Source organism: Eublepharis macularius, chromosome 14 (genome assembly GCF_028583425.1).
Source record: "Eublepharis macularius isolate TG4126 chromosome 14, MPM_Emac_v1.0, whole genome shotgun sequence".
Lineage (NCBI taxonomy): Eukaryota > Metazoa > Chordata > Lepidosauria > Squamata > Eublepharidae > Eublepharis > Eublepharis macularius.
The window spans coordinates 31,624,785-31,651,017 of record NC_072803.1 but is presented as its reverse complement, the minus strand read 5'-3'; the positions used below and the strand labels follow the sequence as shown (position 1 = coordinate 31,651,017).

General features: G+C 42.7%; 1 protein-coding gene across 2 annotated transcripts in view; it reads left to right on the top strand.

The window, feature by feature from the left end:
• Positions 1–26,233, top strand: part of PPP3CC (protein phosphatase 3 catalytic subunit gamma) — an 84,824-nt gene that overhangs the window by 45,844 nt on the left and 12,747 nt on the right. For both annotated transcript variants that reach the window (XM_054997394.1, XM_054997392.1), the window contains exons 4-12: positions 10,152–10,263; positions 12,175–12,320; positions 13,528–13,667; positions 15,536–15,613; positions 15,714–15,808; positions 16,977–17,102; positions 18,257–18,334; positions 20,504–20,585; positions 23,848–23,945. In XM_054997394.1, coding sequence (XP_054853369.1) covers positions 10,152–10,263; positions 12,175–12,320; positions 13,528–13,667; positions 15,536–15,613; positions 15,714–15,808; positions 16,977–17,102; positions 18,257–18,334; positions 20,504–20,585; positions 23,848–23,945 — 955 coding nt within the window. The remainder of the gene's footprint in view (positions 1–10,151; positions 10,264–12,174; positions 12,321–13,527; positions 13,668–15,535; positions 15,614–15,713; positions 15,809–16,976; positions 17,103–18,256; positions 18,335–20,503; positions 20,586–23,847; positions 23,946–26,233) is intronic.

The window sequence follows — 26,233 nt, the reverse complement described above, 5'->3', positions numbered from 1 at the left end:
AAAGCCCCCCCTCGTCCGAGATCTAGCTCACCCTAGGGTCTTGAGCGTTCTTTGCCTGCTCCCCGCCTGAGAGCAGTCGGCCGCGGGCTATTTTCACCCCGCCGGCCGGTTAAACGGCAGTCCGGTCAGCTCCGCAAGTGGAGCTGCGTTAGACCTCCATGGATCCCAAACAGGAAGTGGTAATGCTGGTATCAATAATGCCTTCCCCTGTAATGCTGTTGCTGCCTGTTAAATGGCCTCAAGCTGAATTGTTGGGGAAGAACGCCATAATCTGGCTGCCTGGTGATCCTTCCATTTATGTGAAAGGTCATCATTGGTTTTAGACACAAGTTTGCCCCTTGAAGGGTAGGTCCTCCATCCTGACTCCAGAATTCTAGAAGTGAGGCAGTAGCCAGTAGCCATGCACACCTCCTAAGAGCTGTTGCTGATGCGCACCTGCTGAGAGCTATTGCTCTTGTGGAATCAGCCACATTCCGATTAGAGTTAAATTGCTACTTTGGAGGTCTGATCGCCTCCTCTTGTATAACTTTAGCAAATACCTTCAGATTCTTGGGTAAGTGCTCATTGTAAGCAGCCCCTTCTATTCCAGAAGAATATCGGGTAGACTCCCATAACAGTGGTGTAATTCACTATTAAAGTCAACGAAGCATACAGCTTCCTGCCCAGTGCATCAATAGTCTTGTCAGTGGGTATAGAATAAGGTCCTTGCCCTGTATGTACTTCCTCCATAGCTCATGAGGAAAGCATAGGATGCATAGAAGGGGAGCATAAATGCATTCCTTTGTCTCATACAGTCCCTCAATCTTATTAAGGTAAATGGGACTGGAACTGGTTTTTCAAACAAGGTAGTCACTACATCTTGCAAAAACCCTTCAGTTATGGGGAAGGTGACGTTCCTTTGCATACAGGCAGAGATCATCTGTGGGGAAGAGAAATTCCCTATCCCCAACCGCTATGCGGGCAAGGAGCCAGAAGGGATACCTTAGCCTCCTTTTCCTTGCTAATTTGGGTATCAAATGAGGTCAGGACCGTGCCAGAGCCTGATACTCAAAACATGGATCCAGTCAACTCCATGATACACATCTCCCCCAATCAGTGCCTGGTGCTGGAAGCCTCTCTCGTGGGTCCCAGAAAGGAACCCCTGTATGGCATTACTCCTGATAAGCAGTTTTTTCAAACCCTTGGACGTGCCAGGTCTAAATGGGTATGTATAATCATGCCTTTCTTTTCAGATAAATAACACAATTTGAATGAGGCAGGGGCATTCGAGGGGTTTCAGTCCCCTCCACCACTAGCATTTCAAGATCAACAACTAGCCTCCCCTTTCTTGAAGAGTTTCGACTTTGATCCTGCCTCTTACCTAAGAGGTTCTGGGGCACTGAGCACTGCTTGTCTCAATTCAAGGATCTCAAATAATCAACTGTCAGAGTTGAGGGCTGGACCCTATCAGACAGTTCAGATGAGCCCTTCAGAGGGGACCCGGCAGGTTCAATGGGAGACTGTCAGATCCAAAGCCACCATGTTGGAACCGAGCTCAGTGTTGAGGTCAGATCTGTATGTTCAGCATGCTCTATGAGTGCAGAGGTATTTGCTGTTGGACTGGTCATTGTCAACATGCCTGCTCCCACATTATAGCCTTGAGCCTGGTAGCTCGTTCGGTTCTGCCTTGGAGGAACTCACATTGTGGTCTTCCCCAGGCAAATGAGGCAGAGCAAGTGTTTGTCTGTCCTCTTTATTTCATTACACACTGGGTGCATGTATAGAAGGGCTTTATCAGCCATGAGCAGGTCAGAAACCTTGCTCTCTCTCTCCTTCCATCCCTCCGCGGAAAGGAAACAGTGATGATGGAGTTCTTGAATACAGGACAGGCTCCAACCAATGATCCTCGTCATTTTTGTTGCACACTGGATGCGTTTTAGTAGGGATTTATCATCTGTAAGCAAGTTAGAGACTTTGCTCTTATTCTCTTTCTGTCTCTCCGCAGAAGGGAACTAAAACAGCGATGGAGCTCACAAAGCAGAGGCTCCTGATGACTATCCTCACCATTTTCTGCACACTGTGCATTTTATTTTAAGTAGGGCTTTATCAGCCATGAGCAAGTTACTTTGTCCTCTTTCTCCTTCTGTCTCTCCACAGAAGGAGATCAGCGATTCGCGAAAAGAGAAGTTGTCACCAGCGATCCTAATTGGTCAGCAGCAGAGAAGGAACTGAGGGTAGGGGGGGACGTGCTCCCCCAGAGCATGGTTGTCTTCAGCAGGAAATCACCGTGCAGGCGCTCTGGGAGCGGAGAGCACCCCCTCTAGAGGAGAAAAAAGCTGTAAAATCTGTTCAGTTGGCAGGCCTGTGCGTGCGTAGTCCCATGTGGGACTGCACAGAAGAATGAAAGTAAAGTTCAGAACATTGTGTTTTCTGAGACATTTGAAAGTTTTCAGAGAACATAAGGAATGGCAGAACTACTGACATCCAGCCTTTGTTTTCAAAAGGTAGAAGAATAAATGTTGGAAAGCCTAACGGAATGGACCAGTTCTGGAGGAATAAAAGTAAAACTGCAGTTTTGTTGAAGTCACATGACAAGGGAGCTTACATAATCTGGGGAAGGATTCATTAGGGAGTTTATTAGGATACTTATGATGTATTGTAATATAGCAACTTTCTGGTCCCCTGACATTGTAAAGCTTTCTGTGTAGTATAAAGAAATATAGCCTATTAACAGAAACAAGTAGGTCTTAGCAGAAACAAGTAGACACCTTAAAGACTAACATTTACTGTGGTGTAATCTTTTCATGGGCTGTTCCGTAAAAAGTTTAAGCCACAATGAATGTGTTTGCATTTCAGATGCTGCAAGGCACTCTGTTTAATATTTTCTTTCTGAGCCGAAGAGGGACAAGATAACACACCAAGGGCTGAGTTTCTGAACATGTAGCCAGGGGCTGTTCTGGTGATAACTCAAGAGACAGTGTGGCGGAGATACAGGGGGTTGAAGAGGTGCCACTGGGTACGATCCAGCCATTTTTCTTGCTCAGTCTCAGCCTTCTTATTACAGCTCCCATTCCATATTATTTTTGTTCATGCAGGTCCCATGATGTGTTCCTCCTCCAGGGGGCAGGGGAGAATACCTCAGTGAACCCATGACTCACCTAGAGTTTGAACTATGTTTCAGTTGCATACAGATAGACCATTGAGGAGTCAGAAATCATGAGCTGAAACCTCATCCTGGTCATGAGCTGCTTTCTTTAAACTGTACTGGATTACCAGTCCATGGTGATTTCTTTATTCAGAAGATAGTAGGAAGTGTTATCCAGAGATCCTTGAAGATCCCTTCCCTTCTACAGCCAATTTTGTGCAGAAGTGGCAAGCTGATGCAGGGGGCATCATCTCAGACAATTTTAGTTAGCTTTTGGTTCAGGTATCAGCAACCAGACATGGGGCACAGTCCTCACCTTTTGTTCATTTGGATTTGTTCTTACCTTCAGAGAGCCAGCAAGGGATCCAGCCAATAGCGAGATACCATTTTAGCTTCCAACATACTGTAGCAAGCACTTTTAAAAGCATAATTCTACAATTTAAGCATGTGCAAAACTTGCCTAAGAATGTCACTACCCTTATCAAAGCAGTTTGGATTTCCCTCAAAACTCCTTCTGATTTTTTGCTTGAGAAGCCTCCCAAGTCATTTCTGAATTTTGCTTCAGGCAAAATCCTGCGACAGCCTAGGAATGTGCAGAATCACCATCAACCCCCCACCCCCTGTTGTGATCCTCTCACCAAAGCAGTCTTGCCTTCCTTTGAAATTCCTCAGTATTTCTGCTGGAAAAGGAATGCTGAAATTCACTTCAGATTTTGCTGAAGGTAAAATTTCAATGGTGACATTAATTTTGACAGCTAGAACTTTTCTTTTAAAAAATTAAAATAAAAGCTGAAATTCTCAGGGTTCAAAGAACTGTATGCTTCACAAAGGTGCCCTGGAGGAGCTCTGCATGTTTCCCACCTCTGCTTTATTTATGTGAGGGAGGATGGTTTAAAAAAGAGCTGGGGGGAGAGTGAGAAAATAGTACTGAGATGCTTGAAGTGCCACTCAGAAAATTTTATGTGATGTGGTACAAGAGAACCCATCCAACTTATTACAGGGTTGTGCTGTAACAAAACTAATGTTTCCAATCTTGGAAGTTGCTTGGAATCGCCATCTTTTGTATGTCATCAGCATGGAGCCCTTTCATGTTATTCTTCTTGACCCCCTTTCCCTTGAAATCCACAATGGAGAAAGAGCCATGATAGGTTCTTTTATTTATTTCCCCCCTGCTGAGCAGGCATTCATCTTTCACGAAGCAGGGTGGGCTTTGATTAGTACATGCGGGGGCTGCTCCAAATGTCACTGATAAAATGGAATTGAGAAGCTTTGCTTTGCTTGAGCGCATGGAGCGCCTTGCTTGAGCGCCTTGCTTGAGCGCCTTGCTTCCTACTTACCACAAAACACTTACTTGTGCATGCGTTGAAAAGCTTATGCTAGGGTTTGTTTAATATTGGAAGCCAGGCTGTAGACTTAGAAAGCAGAAAAGTACATTGGCAAAGATAAGGCAATATAACTTCCAAATTTACAGTTTCTGTCAGGGCTTGTGATCAGTGTAGGACAAAATATATTCAGCACTAGTCTGAATATATTCAGTACTAGTCACCATGCTGGTGAGATCTTTTATATGAAAGAATCTTACTTTGGTCATCATGTCCTCTTATCGTAGAGTTTCAGGAGCTTCTTTTTGTATTCAGCTTCCACAGTTAACTCCTTCAGTATTTTAGGGAGGAGGAGAATGGCAATCCTTTATAGGGCTTGGAATCACAATGTGAGTCTGTGCATCTGGGTTGGGGATATTAGGGAGCATCTGCCAGAGAAGTTCATGTTAATGACTTTGTAACAAAATAGAATAGGAGGTAATTTTTATAATTGCATCCTGATTCAGGCAGCCAGGAAACAGGATCTGTGGGGAGGGATACAACCAGTGTTATTGTTAGCACAATGGGTAGTTACCTGTATTGATGTGAGCATTTCTGTCAAGGTGTTACAATCCCAGCAACTGAGCTTTGACTAGAGAGATACAGTTTCAGATTGACATCAGTCAGGAGGCTTAGCAGCTTGCCCTAGGCCACTTGAGTATCATTCTGCCTAGCCATGACTCAAGTGGTTGGGAAGACAAAATGGGATTAGCAGCACATACATAAAAAGCTTCAGGGTGCTTCAGCAGTATTGAGCCCTGGCCATGTTTCCCTAAAGGGATATCCATCCATTACCCAGTAACAGCATTGTGATTCAATACCCGATTATTGAGAACAACTCCGTCAATTGGCATCACCCAGAGTGCAAGCTTCTCCCTCTCAGGTCACATTCCCTTGCATTATCAGGTAAAGATGTACCCCATGCTCCCCTTAGCTGGCATCATCCTCAAGTGCCTTCTTTCCCCTCAGCCTGCCTTGAGTTGACAGAAGCCAGCTCTGCCAAAGGAATGTCAGGCAGCTGGCCTACTTGTCTACCTGCTGCATAGGAAGGGGTAGGGTCCCACCACCAGGCAGTGAGGACTGTCTGTCACCATGGTGTTGCCAATGGTGTGGGATTTGGTTGCTGCAGGTTCCTCTAGGTAAGAGGTGGGGCAGAGCAATATGCTTGGGTATCTGGCACATTTGATTAACGGGGAACCTCCCCTTTCTCCAGCAGTGCCACATAACAAAGTTTTTACTATGCTTGTTCTTGTTGAGGACTCATTTATTGAACAGTTACTTTTAGCCAGTTACTCCCTTTGGTGGTTTCTGATTCTTGTTTTGTAAGTGGACCAGTGATAGCAAAGGGGGAGAAACTAAATCATCATTAGGAAAGAAGTATCATAAATTGAATGTAGCTTTTGTTTCAAAGAGATTGCTACAGTGAGAATTCCAATTTCCAGATAGATCTCAATTTCTGCACAAGCTGTTCTTTCTTGTAGATATATAAAGGAGGTGGACTTTATTACAAAAAAAATACACTTTCACACCCAAGTTGTTGATTTTGTGTATTACAGTTAAGTGGCATGAAAAAGGACAGTTGACTATTTTAAATGAGATAATCCCCAATAGTCATTAGGTAGGACTTGTGATACTGCTGTATTCCATTAACCTATTCCTGGGCACAAAACTTCACAAAAAATGAATAAGTCTTTTACAGATCTCCAAAAACTGAATATCACCAGCCTATTAATGTCATTAAACCTCTTTAGTTTCTCATCCATGCCTTGTCTCAAAGCTGGCAGATCCCGTCAAATCCCCTGTGTTCCATTTTTGCCCATATCTTTGCTCTGTTCACACTGGACTTGGGAAATCCTATCAGGACAGAAATCTAATAAGCATTCTTCACATCTGTGAAGGGCTTTTTTCTCCTTTCATTGGAACGTATAATGCAAGCCACTTTATATGTCTTTATCAAGATAGCAGCTCATTAAATACTACTTTAACAATTGGAAAGAAATGTACAGTCTAACTTTTTGTATTAATGCAAGAGTTACATCCTAACACATCCTCTAGACTTACATCCTAACACCATATTATTTATTTTGGTGATTTTAGTCCTGTTCTCGATATAGCTTAATAGAGGTGAAGTTTAGATAACAAGAATATTTCAGTAGAGAAGAGCAAGAGTCCAGTAGCACCTATAAGACTAATAAAGTTTACATGGACTCACATTGGACTCACATTCTAGCTGTATCTGAAGAATAGAGCTGTGGCTCAGTAACCTACCACATAGGTTATAAAAGCTCATAACCTACCACAAATGTTGTTAGTTTTATAGATGTTAGTGGTCTCTTGCTCTTTTCTACTGCTACAGATAGACTAACATGGCTACCCATCTTGATCTATCTCCATGGAAGATATTTCATTGTGTGTATTTGTTTGAGGTATTCATATGCTGCTCTGTTGGCATATTTGCTTTCAGGATAGCTTTCATTAATAACAACAGTAAGGCATTCAATTTAAAAAAATCTCAGTGAACAGCTATTAATAAAACTTATTTTAACCAATAAAACTGTTAACATCGCTGTTAAAACCAACCAACTCTTATATGGAAGAATCTCATTTTGGTCGTCATGGCCTCCTATCATAGACCTTTATTTGATCATGAATTCTTACAGCTAGTCTAGATGCCACCACAGGAAATCCCTGAACAGATATCCCATAGACATTAGGATTAAAAGAAGTCAAAGAGTTTGAATGGGGAGGGTATTCACTGTTTCTGGTAGGGATGTGTGCTTCGGGTTTCCGATTCGGAAAATACCCGAATCAGACCCGATCTGTAAAGATTCGGGATTCCTGAATCAAAGCCAGCATGCTGGCCCCGATTCAGAAATCCCGAATCAAAGCATTCGGGTTGCTTTGGGAAGCTTCGGGGCCTGAGTTTAAAGGGCCCTTTCCCTGTCTCTTGCAAGCGGCAGGTCCGTTTGAATTTCAGCTGGCAGGCAGGGGGGATCCCGCCACCCACCCCCAGCCCCATGTACCTTAGCCCTGCTGCTGCAGTAGTGGAGGTGGCAGCGGCGGCTGATGCAGCCACGGGCGGCAGCAGCAGCAGCTCTGGCCTTCCCCACTGCTCTGTGGGGCTGCACAGCAGTGGAGGTGGTGAAGAAGGCCCTTCCTGCCCCTCAAATGGCCGTGGTGGCTGCCATTTGAGGGGCAGGAAGGGCTGGAGGAGGTGGCTCTGGTTCACCCCGCTGCCCTGAGGGGCTGCGCAGCGGTGGAGGAGGCAGCTTCGGCCATCTCCGCCACCCAGCTGGCCGCAGAGGTGGCGGCACAGCAGCAACTCTGGCAGCTCCAGCCTTCCCTGGCCTTCCCTGCTGGCTGTGCAGGCTGAGGAGGCAGCGGCGGGGTGGCGGCTCTGGCCTTCTCCACCCAGCCAGGTTAATGGGGTGGAGGAGACGGGGGCTAAGTGAGGGGGTGGGGGTGAAAGCCTCCCCCCTTGAATCACTTTGGTATGCTCCGAATCTTTACGGAGCATGCCGAAGCGATTCAAATACCAAGCCGCTTCGGGTTTTAGATATTCACAATTCCCCACCCCCCACTTCGGGTAAACTCGAAGCGGAAACCCAAATATTTTCGGGGTGCACATCCCTACTTTCTTCTTCCATGCTGCTATTTGCTCTGCAAGGGAAAGTCATAGGTACCATATGGATACTTTCTTCCATGGGACAAATATCAGTTGGGTGGGGAATTTGCAAATAGAAAATGGTACAGAGGTACCCCTCCTGGTAGCTCTGATTGAAGCAAAATTCTCTCTTCCCATAGCTGCTTTTAATTGGTGTCTCAGTTGTGGTACTTCAGACTGCAGGTTCAGCCTCATATGACCGAATGGACTTCCACCTTAAAGGCTAGCATATTCACGATAAAAGTAGATGGGAACCTTTCTTTAGTAATTTGCTAGTTTCTATATGGAAGGATTTTTTCTTGTGAGTCCTGCAGACTGAAGTGATACAGCAAAGAAATAGTGAAAACTGTACCTTTGGACTTACTCGATTAGATAAGAGCTTGGAAGATCCATGAACAGGTCTGTCTCAGGTTTTTTAATGGTAAATAGTAGTTGGGGGCATTTGAGTTGGAACTGAAGTACATGGCTGAGTGTTTAATCCCACATGTTCTCTCTTCAATCAATTGCCTGTATTTCCTCAATTTACCCCCTTGTTGAAGCGAATAACAGCTTGGGGAATGCAACAGAAATCAGGAAAATCATGGCAGTGAAAGGTTTTTAATTCCCACACATATTTTATAGCCCTGATTGGAGTTGGGGGAGGGGGAGGAAGGGGACAACTGCTGCTTACTATTTTTAAAAGCCCAATGGAGTCACTTGTTTGATGCTTAGTATATGGCCTCAGGATAAATAATATGTTACCATAATTTGTAAACTGGCTTCCACCACAGAGTTGTAACGTAAAACACTTCTCTAGGAATATTTTGTCTTATGTAATGGTAGCTCAGAAGGGAATATTATCTCACTTCTGATTTCTTTGTTTTTATGGACTTCATTTATGTTCTGCTTTTCTCCCCACTGGGGACCTAAAGTAGCTTGTATCACTCTCCTCTATTTTATGAGACTGGCCCAAGTTCACCCAGCAAGCTTCCATAGCAAAGTGGGGATTCAAATCTGGGTTTCCCAGATCTTAGTCCAGTACTCTAACCATTACATCACATTGGCTGTCTTTCCCATGCATCCAGAAGTAATATTTGGTGAATTAAAAATTAGATGTTTATCTTGGTGGCTGTAGATTTTTCAGATGACAATATGAACAAATATGATAATCTTATGCTTAATGGTCTTTGTACTTTCTGTGGATGAGACATTTGTATAAAAGATTTTTAGCATGATATGAAAGAGTGCTTTGCAGTGTGCTTACAGTGAATTTGTACAACCCATTTGCTTTACTTTGAAAACAACTCTTGTGCTTTTAAATGTATTTAGAACATTTATTAGCCTTGTGCTTGTTCTGTCTCATGATGAAGATTGCATGATCTTGGTCTTGTGAATAATTCAGAGCATGTTTTGATGAAACATTGAACAAAGGGTGTACTTGAAGTGAATCTACAAAGAGTGAAAAATTATGACAAGTAGTTTGATAAAATTGCCTTACCCTATGAAAAGCTGGTTAAAGTTTTTCATACTTCATTTTCAAATGACAAATCCTAATAGTCAGTGGGGTTATCTTGATATGTATATATCTCTAGCAAAACATACTTTTATCTAGATTCACAGATTATGATGTATGCACTTTCTCTATCAGAACAGTGGTACATCTGTTATATCATAAACATAATTTATGTAGCTACCCTCAGTTGAATTACCTGTTCTTCCAGTTTCATCCATGGCTGAAGCATGGGCTCTGGGATTTTTTAAAATATATACATCCCCTGAGAATTAAACAGAATAAACTATAGTGCTGGCTGAGATCTGGTGTGCTCCTGATGTATAGACAGAGCTGTTCATGTTCCCCTTTTTTTCCCTTTGGAATGAGTGAAATGCTTTTTAGGGTAAGGTATTACTCTCACTAAAAATGTACAGTGTGAAAATGTTGGAGGACTTTTTTCAATTTTTCCATTCCAGATTCCTTGCAAAAGGTTTTATCATATGCTGCCTTCACTGTTTCTCTCTCTTATAGTGTGTTCTGTATTTATGGAGCTTAAAGATAAACCATCCCAAAACACTTTTCCTACTCCGAGGGAACCATGAGTGCAGGCACCTCACAGAATACTTCACCTTTAAACAGGAATGTAAGTATGGGACACCATGCAGGGAGGAGGGAAGGGAGAGAAGAGAGAGCTGTCAAGGAAAAACTGGATACTGCTGTGCTTGAATGTCCTCGCCCTCCTTCAGCATGCATAGAAGTTCAATTTCAGTTCCTTTTCTGAGAGGAAGAGAGCGACTGTTAGTGTTGCTTCTGTGTCCCTGACAGTCTGATTCCCTGAAAGCCGCCCCTCCCACCCCCATTGGTTTAGCGACCCGACACCCTGTAATTACTGCCAAGAGTTTTCACATCTAGATTGTGCAGCTGGTATCAGAATTGGAAGGAAATCAAGGACTTCCCCCTCTAATGTGGGTTCCTGAGTGAATCCTTTACCTCTTGCCTTTGTGTGTATGTGTAAAACTTTAAATTTAACAACTTATTCATTGAGTGAAGAAGGTGTAAGACCTGTTTCACTTTTCAGTCTGTTTCCAAATGTCATTGCTAAAATTAATCTGTAATGTTTCTGTGTCCTTTTAATTTTTTTTACACTAGCTCACTGCACTCCTCTCATCATTTCTTTACATTTAAGGCTATCTCCACTTCTCTTGTTCCCTTTTCCTGTTTTCTGGGCTTTATAAATTCACCCACAGTCTGCTTTGTGCCTCATTAGTCCTGTTGCTTTCTATGCTTACCATGGGCAGCTATTGCTCCCTAGCACACAATTATTGCCTTGAAATGTGAGCTCATCTGTAAGACCATTTCAACTTTCCTTCTCTTTTCCACTGCAGTCTCACAGTAACCCCTGTAAAAGGAGGCAGGAAAAGTCTATTGGCAAGCTTACCAAGTGCCCGTTTGAGAATTCCTTAGCTGCTTTCTCACTCTCCCATTGCCTGCTAGGTCTGTGTGCCTTCCCACCCCTGGGTTTCTTTCAGTCCACGTATTCTGTCCACATTCTAACCTAATCACAATCTTTTTTGCACCATGTGCACAAGAGATTCTACAACTTGAAGCCCATCTTACCACAAATGCTATCACCAATAATCCACATTCTGATTTTAGTCTTTCAGAGGCTTAATATGAAAACAGTAATATGTTTATAAAATTACAATGCAGTAATTGAAAGATGCAAGGCCCCAAACACTTGAATCTGCTCTGGTTGATCAGTATTCTGTTTTTCATTATTTTTCTGCAATGAAAACAAACTTCGAAACATCTTTTGTATGTAAAGCCTGTAGGTTATCAGTCGCTTTCTTTTTAGAGCCTTGGTTGTTTATTTTCTTTGCCTTTTCTAATTCTGATGATCCACAAAAGGAAAAAAAGACAATTTCCCTATTCCTTTTTAGCAATGCTTATGATCTTCATATGTCCGCTAGCTTAGCTTTTGGCAAGGGCTGCTTTTCACAGCAATTTTAAAGATACTCCTACACCCACGTTGAATGAGTCAGGAAAAGGCAGCTCGACATGTATAATACATATCTAACTCTGAGAGGAGGCCTGTGAAATTTAGAACTGTTTCCAGAGACTTGCCATATGCGAGTCCTTTCTGCAAAGAAGCTTAGCGGCAGTTTTTCAAACTCTGTTCTCTGCTAGCTTGTTAGCCGGTAAGAGTATCCATAATGGCAGGCAGACTTTTCTAAAGAAAATGTCTCCTGATACTGACCATCCCATTCAATTTGTTGCTGTAGAGGAGTGTTGGGTGTGTTTTTAAGGAGGCACTCCCAGTTCACACAAGGCAACAGAGAAGCCCCAAAAGTCCTGCAACAGATGTGCTGGGTTGTATTGATTTTTTAAATAATTAAAACATGTCTATCCTAACTTTCTGCACAAGTAGATTTCAGCTTTCTGGAAGCCATTTATGTGCTTGCACAAGTCAAAACCTTTTGGCCTGTGCAGATTGTTGGACTCTCCAGTGATGATCTGCGGTGCTATATCCTTTTCTTGTTTCTGCTTCCTGCAGGTCGAATTAAATACTCGGAGCGGGTGTATGATGCATGCATGGATACATTTGACTGTCTTCCTCTTGCTGCCCTCTTGAACCAACAATTTCTGTGTGTACATGGGGGGCTGTCTCCAGAAATCACGTGTCTAGATGACATTAGGAAAGTAAGTGGTCTCATAACACAGCATTGATATCTTAGTTCTGCAGGGTTCGTACCAAAACAGTTGCAGTGGAAATCGTGTCTGTAAAAGGTAAATTGTATTCATGTGCAGCCATAATCTGGATCATGGCTGGGTAGAAAAGGAAGAGGGGATTTAGCTCTTCAACCCCACTTGCTTTTGCTGTTCAAAACCCTGCTTTTACTAGTATTTCAAATGAAAAGGGCTTTTAAAGGACACATTTTAAAGGTTTAATGCCATGCAAGAAGCCAAGCTTTGATTAGCAAAAACAAGGAGGGAATGAAGGTTTAAATTTACTCTCCCTTCCTGCACAACTCCAATATGAAATGTAGCTGCAGATGCACAATTTACATTTTCCAAGTGGGTGGAGATCTGTGATGTCTCTCATGTCCATGTGGCCTTAGTTGTGGATTTAGCTGGCCTCATTCCACTCACCTCCTGTTACAGGTGGGATTTCAAGATGTTGATGCTGGTTTCATGAAGGCTTTTCTGAGGAACTGGCCAAGAATGATATACTATGGATTTCCACTACGCAGTTTTCTTCCTGTTAAAATTCAGTGTTGTAATAACCTGTGGTACTGGTTAACGAAAAGCCCATTATTTGGCAGTTCATATCCTAAGCTTTGAATATCAAGTACAGATGAACAGGGTTTAGAGATGGTTACACACAGTTTTTGGCCATCATTATGTTTTCCCAGCAATCCTATAGCCATCAGTATTAGTTTCAGGGACCACTGAATCTCCACTTATCTAAACACCCTCTGGTTTATTTCAGCTAGTCATCAGACCACCACTGTTACTTTATGTTGTGGCCATAATGTGCATTGTGCTTCTTCCAGGTGGCTAGTGTATGCTCGTGCATACACAGACATAGATGCAGTACAGTTAAGAACTGATCTTGTCAGTAGAAAACTTACCAACACAGCAAACACCACAGAATATAATTGAGTTTCAGTTGATGTTATTGATGGAAGCATTGGTGTTTAGCATGTGGAATGTTTTCAGGTTAAGAGTCTTGGCTGGGTACTGTGGGTCTTAGTCTCCACAGGAAAATGTGAAGCAATTGTTCAAAGCTCCTTTTGCAGCTTGTTCATGATAACTTCTGAATGCAAATATTTCCCTGGTCAGCAGTGCCATGCATTTCATCCCAGGGGTTTGCATGTAATTATCTTGTTTTGTGTATGCCTTCTAGTTAGACAGGTTTAAGGAGCCTCCTGCCTTCGGTCCAATGTGTGACCTGTTGTGGTCCGATCCATCAGAGGATTATGGCAATGAGAAGACGCTGGAACATTTTACCCACAACACTGTTCGAGGTTGCTCCTATTTCTACAGGTGAGAAATGTTTCAGAAGGACAAGCAAGAACTTCCATAAAATGAAAAAGAAATAATGTGAAGTCCAAGCAACTGTGCTGAATCCTGAACATTTCCAGAGTGTAGTATGATAGTGTTTTTTGCAGATAAGTGGGTATATATACTTGACTTGTGTCTATTTCTTTCTGAAAGTACAACTTGGCTTACTGTTGAATTCCCTGTGGGTTTTACTTTCTAAAAATTGCAAGAACTCAAATGCTGTTTATTACCTCATGAGATACTAATGGGATCCTGGAAGTGTGTACAGGACTTAGGAATGGTTAAAGCACATTTACTTGGGAAGTCAAATTCGAAAGTTGGCAAATGTAGCCTGCAGGGCCGGATTGAGGGGGAGGAAGGGGGGGTAGTCTGCCCCCGGCACCGCCAAGGAGGGGGCGCTGGGCGCAGCTGCCGGGAGCGTGCGGGCGGCAGCATGGGTGGCCTCCCAGCCCCCCCGTGCTGCCTTTCGGCTGCCCCGCAGGACAGGGGGCAGCCGGGAAGCTGACCACCCCCTGTCCTGTGGGGCAGGCAAAAGGCAGCACAGGGAGCTGGGAGGCCACCCGCGCCTTTCGTCTGCCCTGCAGGACAGCTGAAAGGCAGCGCGGGGGGCTGGGAGGCCGCCCGCACTGCCTCTGCCAACTCTACATAATGAAGTGACGTCATCATGTAGCTCTGGGAGCACACGCACACAAGGGGCCAGACTTGGGTTGCCCTGGGTGCTGGCAACCCTAGATCCAGCCCTGGTAGCCTGAATTCCACTCCTATGTGCTATTCTAGTCCCTATGATCTATGCATGCTTACTGGAGCAAGTCATAAGCAAATCACCCAGCTCCATAGATAGTTTAATTTGTAAATGCCTTGCACCCCTGAATAATATTCAGACTTCGTTCTCATAGCCTGAGAACAAAACCAGTTTGGTGTAGTGGTTAAGAGCACAGGACTCTAATCTGGAGAGCTGGGTTTGATTCCCCACTCCTCCACTTGAAGCCAGCTAGATGACCTTGGGCTAGTCACGGCTCTCTGGAGCTTTCTCAGCCCCACCCACCTCACAGGATGTTTTCTTGTTGCGATAATAATGGCATACTTTGTAAACCACTGTGAGTGGGCATTAAGTTGTCCTGAAGGGTGGTATATAAATTGAATGTTATTATTATAACTCATATCATTCATTTGTCTCAGAATAGCTGAGAGGGAGAGGTGTGGTATGGCACAGCAGTCTCAGCTGTTTTGACTCAGGACCTACCTATAAGATCTAGGCAGCAGCATGCAACCAGGTGTGCTCCAAGCTCATAACTGGAAGTCATGTGACATCAGTAATGTGAAAGAAAGAGCAGGAATACTGGCAGACCAAGTGAGGCAAATATTGGCAGACCTAAGAATAGAAAGAAGGCAGCTTTTATTGCTCTGTGTGTGCATGTATCTGAAACTGCTTCTGCTAATAAGAACCCTCCTTGCTTTGCTGTGCATGCATGCAAAGAAGGGCAAGAGGTGTGGTGCCATTGTTGTCTGCAGATGCACAGTAGCAATAAGAAGCATCAAAAATAATGGTGCTTGTGACCAAGTAGGTAGGGCTGCACAGTCCACCTGAGTGTCCCAGTCCATGAACTGAAGACAATTGATGCAGTGGATAAAATACTGGACTTGACTAGGGCAGACTGTGTTCAGTTCCTCACTTAGCCATGAGAAAAATCTTGAATCATTTGCTGTTGCTTAGCCTAACTTGTCTTGTGTAGTGACTGTAAGAGTAAATCAGGACAGCTTTTTGTGCACCTAGAACTCCTCAGGATGGGATTCAAATGTGGTGACGATGAAAAGAATTTTAATGTTGTGTTAAAATACTTTTTTTACAGTTACCCTGCGATTTGTGAATTTTTGCAAAATAATAATTTGTTATCTGTGATCCGAGCGCACGAAGCCCAGGATGCCGGGTAGGTTATCAGTAACTAGTCTGTGTTCAACCACTTTGTTGTGCTTTTGTGTGGCATATTTTGGAAAAACCATCTGGCTATTTTACATTCTTCTTTGCAGATACCGAATGTACAGGAAGAGCCAAACTACAGGTTTTCCATCCCTAATCACAATCTTTTCTGCACCAAATTATCTAGATGTCTATAACAACAAGGGTGAGACTTCGATTATGTATTTTGAATGCCAATTTGGAACAACTAATTATCCTCCCTTTTTTCTTGTTAGGAGCTTTTTACTTCCTTAAAATAGAGGTACATTTTTGGGACCTAAGAGGGCTTGCAGACCCACCTTTATTCTGCTGTGTCAAGGAGATGTAATGCTCATCTCCTGCAGCTGTCTGCTCTTCTTCTTGCTTCCACCCACCCTAATTGGCACGTTTTTTCCTCACCTGAGTGGGCCTTTCCTAGCCTGGGAAGCTGATCCAAAAAGCATATATGTCCCCCCTACTTTTAGGTCTGACTTGAGAAGTATAAGGAATGTTCTTCAGCTTCTCCTTGCCTCCTTTGGAGAAGCAGCCTTTATTCTGGCACTTTTCATCCCAGGTGAGCAGCACAGCCTTCTGTAGTCCTTGTTTAGACTATGTGATATTCCTCAGCAACAGACAGACATGTGCCAGTCATCATCTCTCAGCCTCAGATAGTTGCTGTAAGGAATTGTGATGATGAAATGTACATGTCTGTAAGAACAGCTTTACTGGCAGAATTGTATGCAGTTGAATATGCATTGGTTATACATGAAGCTTATATTTTGAGAACTGTGCTTGATCAAAAGGCAAGTTACTGGTCTGCTTTCAACCTGTGGCTTCTGTCTGTGGGATGAAGATGAATTTCACCCTTACCTCTCTTATGCAGGTTATATGGTTAGTTAAAAGGACATTTTCATTGGTGGCACCTCAGCTTTAGAATGCCCTCACCTAGAGGCTTGCATGGCATCTAACAATGCTGTCTTTTAGGCACCAGCCTAAAAACATCTTGCCTTGGTTTTTAACTAAGGAGGTTTATTTTTTTAGCTGTTTAATGACCTGCTTCTAGCCTGTGGTCAGTTTTGAAGATTTCCTTCAGGCTGCACAGTAATGGTTTTCTTCTATTTTTAATGGCTGATCTTTGATATTGATAATTTTACTGTTTGATGGTATTGTTTTTACTTTTAAGTGGCCTTGAGCAGGCTTCTGAAGAGACAGCATATAAATTCCCTAAATGTAAATAAATATGCATTAAGGATTGCTTTACATTGTGGCATCGCTGAATTTTCAGGGCCAAACAAACCTGAGTAGCAAAGGCAGGGCTGGCATGCTTATAACTTTTCTCTCTTGTTCCATTTTAGCTGCTGTCCTGAAATATGAAAACAATGTCATGAACATCAGGCAGTTCAACTGTTCTCCACACCCTTACTGGCTTCCAAATTTCATGGATGTTTTTACTTGGTCTTTGCCTTTTGTAGGGGAAAAGGGTAAGAGAGAGAAGGCACTAAAAATTCTGGATAGCAGAAGCAGTTACAGCATAGCATAAGAACAATTCATCTCCACTCCTTGAGGAGTATTACTGACTGGGCTGCATATTTCTGTCCTTAAGTATTTCTGAATTTTGTGGGCTCATTCACTGCTGAAGTCAAACAATCTTAAGCAGAATTTGGCCTTTGGAGAATCTCAGCTTTCTCTATGGGATGGAAGAAATGAGCAATTTTACTGCCCGTTATTGTTACAGAAGAAAATTCAAAACTGTGTTTTGTTTCTGTAGTAATAGTAGTCTCGGGGAAAAAAACCCAAACACTTACACTGACTGTTATCCTTTCCTTTGCTAGCCAATCTTTGCCAACTTTTCAGTGCTTTTGTTCTCCCCTTTTTGTCAGCAAATTGTGAATCCCTGTAACATTTGTATCTTGAAAGCAACCTAAATTGTTATGCAAAACAAGTTTATCTAAATCATATTTCATATAGGCTATTTATTCTCAGATCTCCATTTGTATTTTCTTGGTACAGAATTTTAGTGTTAGAAGATCTAAGTGAACTTGTGGATTTCCATCTAGTAAAGCTGCCAGTTGGGCTTTGTTATTAAACTTGTTGGTAAATTAGGGTAGAAGACTTTGGTGATGCTAGACTGTTGTCAGTAGTATGAATTCTACTCAACTTCAGTTCCTCACTTTATAAGGGGATTATGCATGCCTAACTTCTGTAACCATTTAAGGCACTGGTATTGCAAAGCCCTTAAAAATGTCCTAGTGCTGTATCTGTTTGACTGCTACTATTGAGATTTTCAGTACTTTGAATAATTTTGGTATATCTTGCAGATCCCTTCTAAAATATGGGGGGGTTTGCAGTTGTGCCAAAGCCTGAGCCCAAGTATTGTATTAGGAGAACAATTGTGTCAGGTTGAATATGCATAAATGCAATTACTTGCACCTGCTGGGTACGAGAACTAAGGGGCTCTTCTAGCATTTGTTTTTAATCTGGCTTTCACTCGGTTTTATTTGGAAGTTTTATGTTTGGTGTAACACATCATCTCACTTGAGTCTTTTTTGGCTAGTATATACACATTTACACACCATCCATTTTCCACCCCAGTTTTTTTCTAATCCCTATCCCCATTTCTCACTGCTTCCTGCAGTTACAGAGATGCTGGTTAACATCCTCAACATCTGCTCTGACGATGAGCTTATTTCAGATGGAGATGAAACATTGGAAGGTAACCAAGTTTCTTTATTTTCAGGTTAAGCTAGGTGCAGGGGTTTTCATCCAGAGAGACTGACATTCAATACCAGATGTGTAACCTGGTCCTTAGCATACTTTTGTCACCATCTTTTCTCATTCATAGTTTAAGATCACTGTCTTTGGCTGTTGAGAGATTATTTATCTAAAGCAACAAGAGCAACTCCACTCCCCACACATACACACATTACTGTGCAGTAGCCTTGATCCATCATTGGTAGCTGTATCTGTACTGTGTAAAAAGGAAGAGCTATAAAGAATAAGCCTTTGTTTATTCCATGTTCCAAATTTGTCATTGTAGCTGCTCCTTAAGCACCAATACAAATTGCTGGAGCTTTCAAATTGACTAGACCTTCTAGTAAGCATCTCCTGGTCTAACCAATTTAACCCCTACAGGAAGCTGTACTTTTTAACTGTGTAAGCATAAGTAAACGTGCACAACCATTCATGTACTGAAAGAAATTGATTTTTGAAGTGTTTGGGACGTTGAGATGGGTGTTTGCAGTAGGGTTGCTCTCCAGTAGGCACCCACAACAATTGCAACAAAATGTACACGTCTGTTGCAGTGTTGTTCATGCTTGTTTGGATTACCCAGCTTCAAGCATTTTAAAGAAACTGCAAAACCAGCTTTGACTAGATCAAATTGTGGACATAAAAACATTGAACAGGAGTGTCATGGGTAACGAACAGCTGTACTATTCTGTTCCTGAAAGCTATTCTCTGTATGTAATTTTTTGGTAAACCAGTAAGTGTGCAACGGATGGTAACACAGCTCCTTGCCAGGTGAAATTTTAGGCCAATTTTCATTGTCTTTCTACTATGAACCCTGTTAATCAGTGCTAGAAGCACTGGTGCTTTGCACTGCTACAGATGGATGCTGTAAGACTCACTCTTTGGATTGGTCTTTCTGTCCTTTTGTATAGTCTTTACTCATATTAGTGACTTTTATATGATGTATCAAGGAGGCAGAAGGAGAGTTGCTTTGTTGTTCAGGAAGGAACATGAGAAGAGAACCAACAGTCCAGACTAAACCCACTTGTCCCATGGCGTTTTTGGTTTTTTTTTCTTTTTTCTTTTTGTTTTTTTCTCCCCACCCATGAAAATTAAATTTGTTTCTTCTATCTCTATCTTCATCTCCTTGTTACTTGGTGTCTCCTCTCCCTGAAGATAACTACATTTCAAGCTATCCGAAAGGTACCCAGCTAGAATTTGCTAAAAGCTTAATTCTCACTGCCTGTGCCACCAGATTCCCTTGGAGTGGATTTTGAATAGCTGACTAGTTGGACAATACCGCCATTCCCTCCTTCTCCCCCCTTCAGTTTTAACATGAGCGTGGTGCGTTTTGGTTATTTTTTTAACCCTGTTGTGTTCCACCAGGAACCTGAACGATGGGGTCACATTCCTCTTTGACTTTTGAATGCAGCCACCTTATGCATGGCTGATCCATCAGTGCATGTCAGATCTCCAAGTTTGGCTTGTCCTGTTTTTATTGCATAGTCGGGTCATTTTTTTAAAGTCTCTGCTGAGAGGAGATGTATTTGTTGTTCAGTTTACAGTTGAGCTCCAAAAACCTCCATGCTTTTCTGTCCATGTGTGGTCTGTGTAGTAAAAGGGAGCGTTCTTATCCCTAGCACACTGTATTGAATGAGGGTCAAAGCAAAGCTATATAAGGTTCCAGCCATTCTTTTGTCTGTGTCTGTGCCAAAGGTGGTGCTTGTGAGATTGCTCTCCCTTCTGCAAGCACAGCCCAGCATCCTGATGTGTTCACCTCACTTGGTCTTGTCACTGTGTTCTTGCCTTGCCAAACTGTGTCTGTATGGCTGTTCATGTTACATCCCATGTGTAACGTGGTAAAACCCATTTTTGGATGGCAGAATGGTCTGCCTCTGTGATCAATACTTGTCTTACTACATTTAGTGGGTTTTCTTTTAGACTTCTCATCTGTGTGTCATTCTGTCTGTCACCTGCTCCCTTCCATTCCGATTATTTCCTTTTCATGACTGTGACTGATGGAATTGAGCTGTAAATTTGTAATCTGATTTCTTTTTCCTAGAGCCAAGCAGATGCTTCATACTGGCATCGCCTGAGCCTTTATAAATGTTTCCCACCCCATCCTTTTAAAAGTTTTTGATTTTTCTTTCCTAAGGAGGCACAACTGTCCGTAAAGAGATCATCAGGAATAAGATCAGGGCCATTGGGAAGATGGCACGTGTCTTCTCAGTGCTTCGGTAAGTTTGCTTTTCTTTGAATAGAGAAAGAGAAGAAAGTAACATCCTACTGCCAGCTTGCATCTCTTGCTCCAGCAAAGATAAGCAGTATAGCCAACAACTATTTGAGAAATTCCTATAATAAGCTAAGTGTGGAAAGAAGTGATTCAGAGTCTTGCATTTGCACTTGTTGTTCCATCTGACCCAGCATCTGTGTCTCATGAAAAGTTCATTCTGGTCTTCCCAGTTTCTTGCTGATAGATGCACCTTTTATATGTTTCAGGGAGCATTTTTTCTCATGGGGTCATCTCACAGCATGGCAGTAATGTTCCACGATCCCATCAGCATATTTTGAAAGTTAGGATTTTTTGCTCCATTGAGCATCACCTTACATTTCCCATGTGGTTGACATGTCACTCAATTTAGAGAGTTCATCTTGGATGCATTTCACAATCTGTCATGTTTTTTACCATCTCTAATAATTTGTTATCATTTGCAAACTTAGGCACTGCACTGCCAACCCCCAGTTGCAGATCATTTATGAATAGGTTGAATACAACTGGTGCCAATGCACAAAGTGGAAGGAATAATTATTTGCTCCCCGTCACTCCAGAAGCTTTAAGCCAGCTGTACATGTCAAGCCTTGCTGTTCAGGGTAGAATAAACATCTTAAAACACATAGGAGGCGGGAGCATAGCTTCAGGGTTACTGCTCAAGTTGCCATCTTGCCTCTTTCCAGTCTCAACACTGATTCTTATGGAACCCACTGGTTCCTTCCCTCCATTGAGTGGACTGTCTGTTTATTCCTGCCCTCTGCTTCCTGTTGTTTAACTAGTTTTTAATTCATAAGGATTTTCCATCTTGTTTGCTAAGTTTATTCAATAATCTTTGGTGAGGGATCTTGTCAAAAATCATTTGGAAGTCTATGTATGTAAGGTCTTACTGCATTACCCTGACTGTTAACCTTCTCAAAGGACTTTCAAAAGCAGAAGCAGCTGATTTTTCCCTCACAGGCTTTGTTACTCTAGGTGCTTAATAATTCTGTTTTTAACAGATTCTTCTAATTTACCCAGAACAGACAATAAGCTAACTGACCTTTAATTTCCTGGATCATCTTCAAACTGCTTTTTTTTAAAGCTGGTGTAACAGTTTCTACTTTAGTGACCTGGGTGAACATTTAATGAATAGAATATAAGAACCACTTATGGAGTTTTATGTGTGTCCTCTCAGTAATATACTTGGTGTCGCAGAACCTCAGTACTCAGATTATGATGGTGCAATCCTCTTTACAGGGTAGTGTACTATAGTTGGGAAGTGCTTGAGTTCTGTGGGCCTTGGTGCTTTTCTCTCTCACTCTCTCGTGATTAGGCATAATGATCTTAAATGTCTTGGTGTTGACCCCCTATCTGTACTTAAAAGTGTTGTTGTGAAGATTACTGAGGATGGCTTGGATCCCACATAGAATTTGCATAGGCACAAGGAGGGGTGGTGGTGTTTGCTGATTCCCCTGTCCTTTGACAGCCCAAATGCTTTTCGTGAGGGAAGGGAGAACCCCCCTGCCTTGGACCAGCTTGAAAGGGGGAACCAAAGATAACCCACAAGAAGAAGGAATTGGTAAAAATCACCCCCTTCCTTTTGTTCACAGAAATTCTTGGAGAGATCCAAGTTCTTTAATGTGAGGCCTCTTACGCACTTGAAATGAACTACATAAATGTGGTAAACAATCCTTAATATGGTCATGGTATATAAATGTTAACCAGAGCTCTTTAAAATGTTGTTTGTGCTGGACTGGATAAAGGTGTTCTCAGCAGACCTGATGCATAAAGGCCATTCCACCCTGTACACAACAACAAATCTGATTTTGCCAACTAGTACATTTAAATATAAGAATACAGAGATTGGTATTGCAGAAACAAAACTTAAATTGATTGACATATTAAATGATGCAGAAATTATCCAGTAGGTGCATATCTACATCAAATAGACAGTACTTGGTAGCAGGGGTGTGCAGCAAAAAAGATTTGGTTTTCCCGCTTCGTAAATTACGAAGCGGGAAAAAGAGTTGGAAACAAGTGGTTTCCAAAGCAGCAAACCGCTTCGGAAATTGCTTATCGGTCCACTTTGATATGCTCCGTAAAGATTTGGAGCACATTGAAGCTTCCCCGCCCCGCGCAGGTTCCTCTTCACTCGATGCCGGTGAAGTTTAAACTTGCCCCGCCACCGCTGCCTCCTCTTCACCTAATGCTGGGGAGACACAGGAGATCCCCCTGTCTAGCTGACATCAGTGAATGAGCAGCAGCATGGCAAGTTTAAACTTGCTGTGGCCGCTGCTGCCTCCTTCACCCGATGGAGGGGAGACAGGGAAATTCCTCCATCTCCACTCCATCTGGTGAAAGAGGCAGCGGTGACCCAGCAAGTTTAAACTTGCCGCGCTGCCGCTTATTCACCCGATGCTGGGGAGTTGGAGGAATTCCCTCATCTCCCCTCCATCGGGTGGATGAGGCATCAGCACGGAAAGGTTTGGCTCAGCTGCCTGGTGGGGAAGTCCTTGCCAAGCAGCTGAAGTTGGAGTTTAAATACCCTTTTCCTGCCGTTACGTAGCAGCATGAAGAGGCATTTGAACTCCTTGACTCAAAGCTTCCGAAAGCAATACAAATCGCTTTGGGAAGCTTTGATTTGGAGTTTCCAAAATGGGGCCGATTTGGAAATCCCGAATCTTTGCAAATTGGGTCCGACTTGGGTATTTTTTCCTAATTGGAAACCTGAATCACACACCCCTACTTGGTAGTACAGCCTGTCCTTTTACCAAAGCATCTCTTTGAATCATTTCCTTACAGCTCCACACTCCTAAATAAGAGTGGAAACTTTCCTGACCTCTTCAGGCAGGCCTTTCCATAAGGTGGGGCCACTACAGAGAATATTTGTGTGTGGGTAGCTGTTGATTTTGCCCATTTGCAGGGTGGTATCTGATGAAGGCCCTGTTCAAACAAGTGAAGCTGCCTTGGTGGAGCTTAGGGGAAGAGGCAGTCTTGCAGATGTGAGGGGACAATTTCATGAAAGATTTTTTGTATTAGCTTGATGAGGAGCTACAGCCAATCTCAGCTGCATGATGAGAGCAGCTGTATGGTTCATTGGTCTGCAGACACAACTGCTGCATGCACATCTTATATTTTTGTAGCAGTTTTCTCAGACTCTTGAATGTGTGTGCTAGGCAGTGTGCTAGGGAGGTACCGTAAAATGATGTGTGTGTATGGTTGGACTAACTCCTTTCTCACTTTTTCAGAGAGGAAAGCGAGAGTGTGCTGACGCTCAAAGGCCTGACTCCCACAGGGACTCTTCCCCTGGGAGTCCTCTCAGGGGGGAAGCAGACTCTACAGACGGGTGAGTACAGAGAAGCCTGTGCCTCCAATATTCTTGTACCAGATGGGAAAATAAGGAGTGTGATCAGGGACTGTGAGGTGCCTTAAGGGACCTGAGAGTGTTTGTGGGGGAGTGTAGAGGGGACTCGTGTGACTGAGGTTTTCCAGTGCCACATTGGTATCTTTGTATATGCCACAAAAAGAGTGGGATTCAGATATCCGTCTGATGTTGTAGGCAGCATCCCTTAGCTTTTATCTCTGAAGCCTTAAAGGGGAATTTAAACTAACAAATGGAGAATACAGAATGGAGTTGAGGCTTTTTAATAGAAACTTGGCAGGGGAAATTGAGAGAGGATCTCGTCCAAGGTGTTTGCACAATATCGTCCTAGCTGGTGATTTTGCTAGGGACGAAGCCTGAAACATGCGGAACGCTGCTGGTGTCTGTTCTTTGTATTAGCTCTTCAGATTTCATTCCTTTTAATGTCAGTTGGCCTTTATACTTCTGCTGCCGGGGAAGTTCATCTGTTCTCACTGCTAATATTGAAATCTCCCAGTAGGTGGAAACAGCTGAGATGTTTGAAATTCTCTGAGTAGATTTTTAATATTAATATTTGTACTGACCCTTCAACATTAACGATTTTGTGTTTCTGAGAGTGTCTCAGAGTTTCTCAGGCTAGTTACCCTGGGACAGTGTTGAGGGTGTAAACCTACCCATGCTGTTCTTGCATGTTATTTCATTTCTCTATTGGGTTTTGCAGCTGAGAAACTAATTTCTCAGCATTCATGCATCACCACCTCCTACACAATCACTTCCTCCTAAAATCACAAACTCTTTCATTAAATATACATAGTTGTCCTCAAACTCCTTAAAGCTCTATACCAATAGTTGAATTTTGAACCAAGTTTCTAGTTGCAGAGCGTTCTTTTCCTGTCTCGGGGTTGGGACACAGGTTAGCATATACTGAATGGAAAAGGCAGAGGAAATTGACTGTGTCTAGATGAACACAAGGGGCTGGAGGTGTTAGAATATCTGCCCTGTGTGCAGAAGGTCCCAGGTTCAGTCCCCAGCATCTCCAGTTGAAATGATGTGATAGTAGTGAAATCCTCCACCTGTTGAAACTCTGTATAACTTCTGCCAGTCAGACAATTCTGACCTTGATTGAGCAGTGATTTGACTCAGTATAAGGCAGTTTTTGTGTTCAGGGTGGGCAACAGAATAAATGTGCCATTTTACAAAAGCAAAAAAGGGCCTTCATTCAGGAAGTGGAACATTGAAACACTTCTGCCAGATCAGTTCCTCCAAATGCTAAGGTTTAAGTTTGCAGGTGGTCTTGAACTAGTAGTTTGAATTAACACAAAGCAAGGGATTTAAGCAGCGTACCCCACCTAGCTCTGTTTAAAGTGGGTCACTGTAAGGAAGCAAGCCCTACTGGCCAAGGAATGTTTACACAGAGCAGCAAGAGCAGGTCAAGTGATACTTCATGATCCCTACAAAGACTTCCAAGTCAGATTTGCCTTACTGGTATGAGCAACCAGGGTTCTTGCTCTTGTTGCTGACTGAGGGTCCACTTTCTCTTGATCTTACATTGCTGAAGAAGAAGAAGAAGAATGTGCTATCAAGTTGCAACCAGCTCATGGTGACCCCAATCATGGGATGTTCAAGGAAAGAGATGAGCAGAGCTGTTTGCCATCCACACAGCAGCCCCAGTCTTCTTTGGTGGTCCTTCCATCCAAGTACTGGCTGCTTAGCACCCAAACCCTTAAACCCAAAATCAAATACTGATATAAAAGCGTATGTGTCTTGGTACATGCTGTTGTAGAAAAATATGTAATGAAGTGAATAATCCTCATGTGGAATATGCCTTTGCACGTGAATATCAGCAGCATTAATCATACATAAAGCTGCCAGTCTGTATGCACCCTTAGGGCCTCTTGACACATTACGTTTTCTACACACTTTCCTGAAGAAGAGAGCAGGAAATAGAACCATGTGCTGAAACGATGCTAAAACTGCAAGGTATTTGCTCCCTCAAATTCTCTGGAGACCCCAACACCAAATATTTACTAGAGACTTGATAGTAATATTTAACATCTTGTGATGCTTGATTCAATTATTAATGTTTAGCTGCATTTGTTAGCTTATATTCAGTGGTGTTTACATAACTTCTATTTTACCTTTCAATTCAAGTGATCCCCAAGGCAATGTAAAATGATACATTTCAGTGGCCCACACAATTAAAACCATTCAGTGAAACTCCCAATTAAAGCCGTTTATATATATTTCCTCCCTCTTTTAGAGAAGATTGTTTC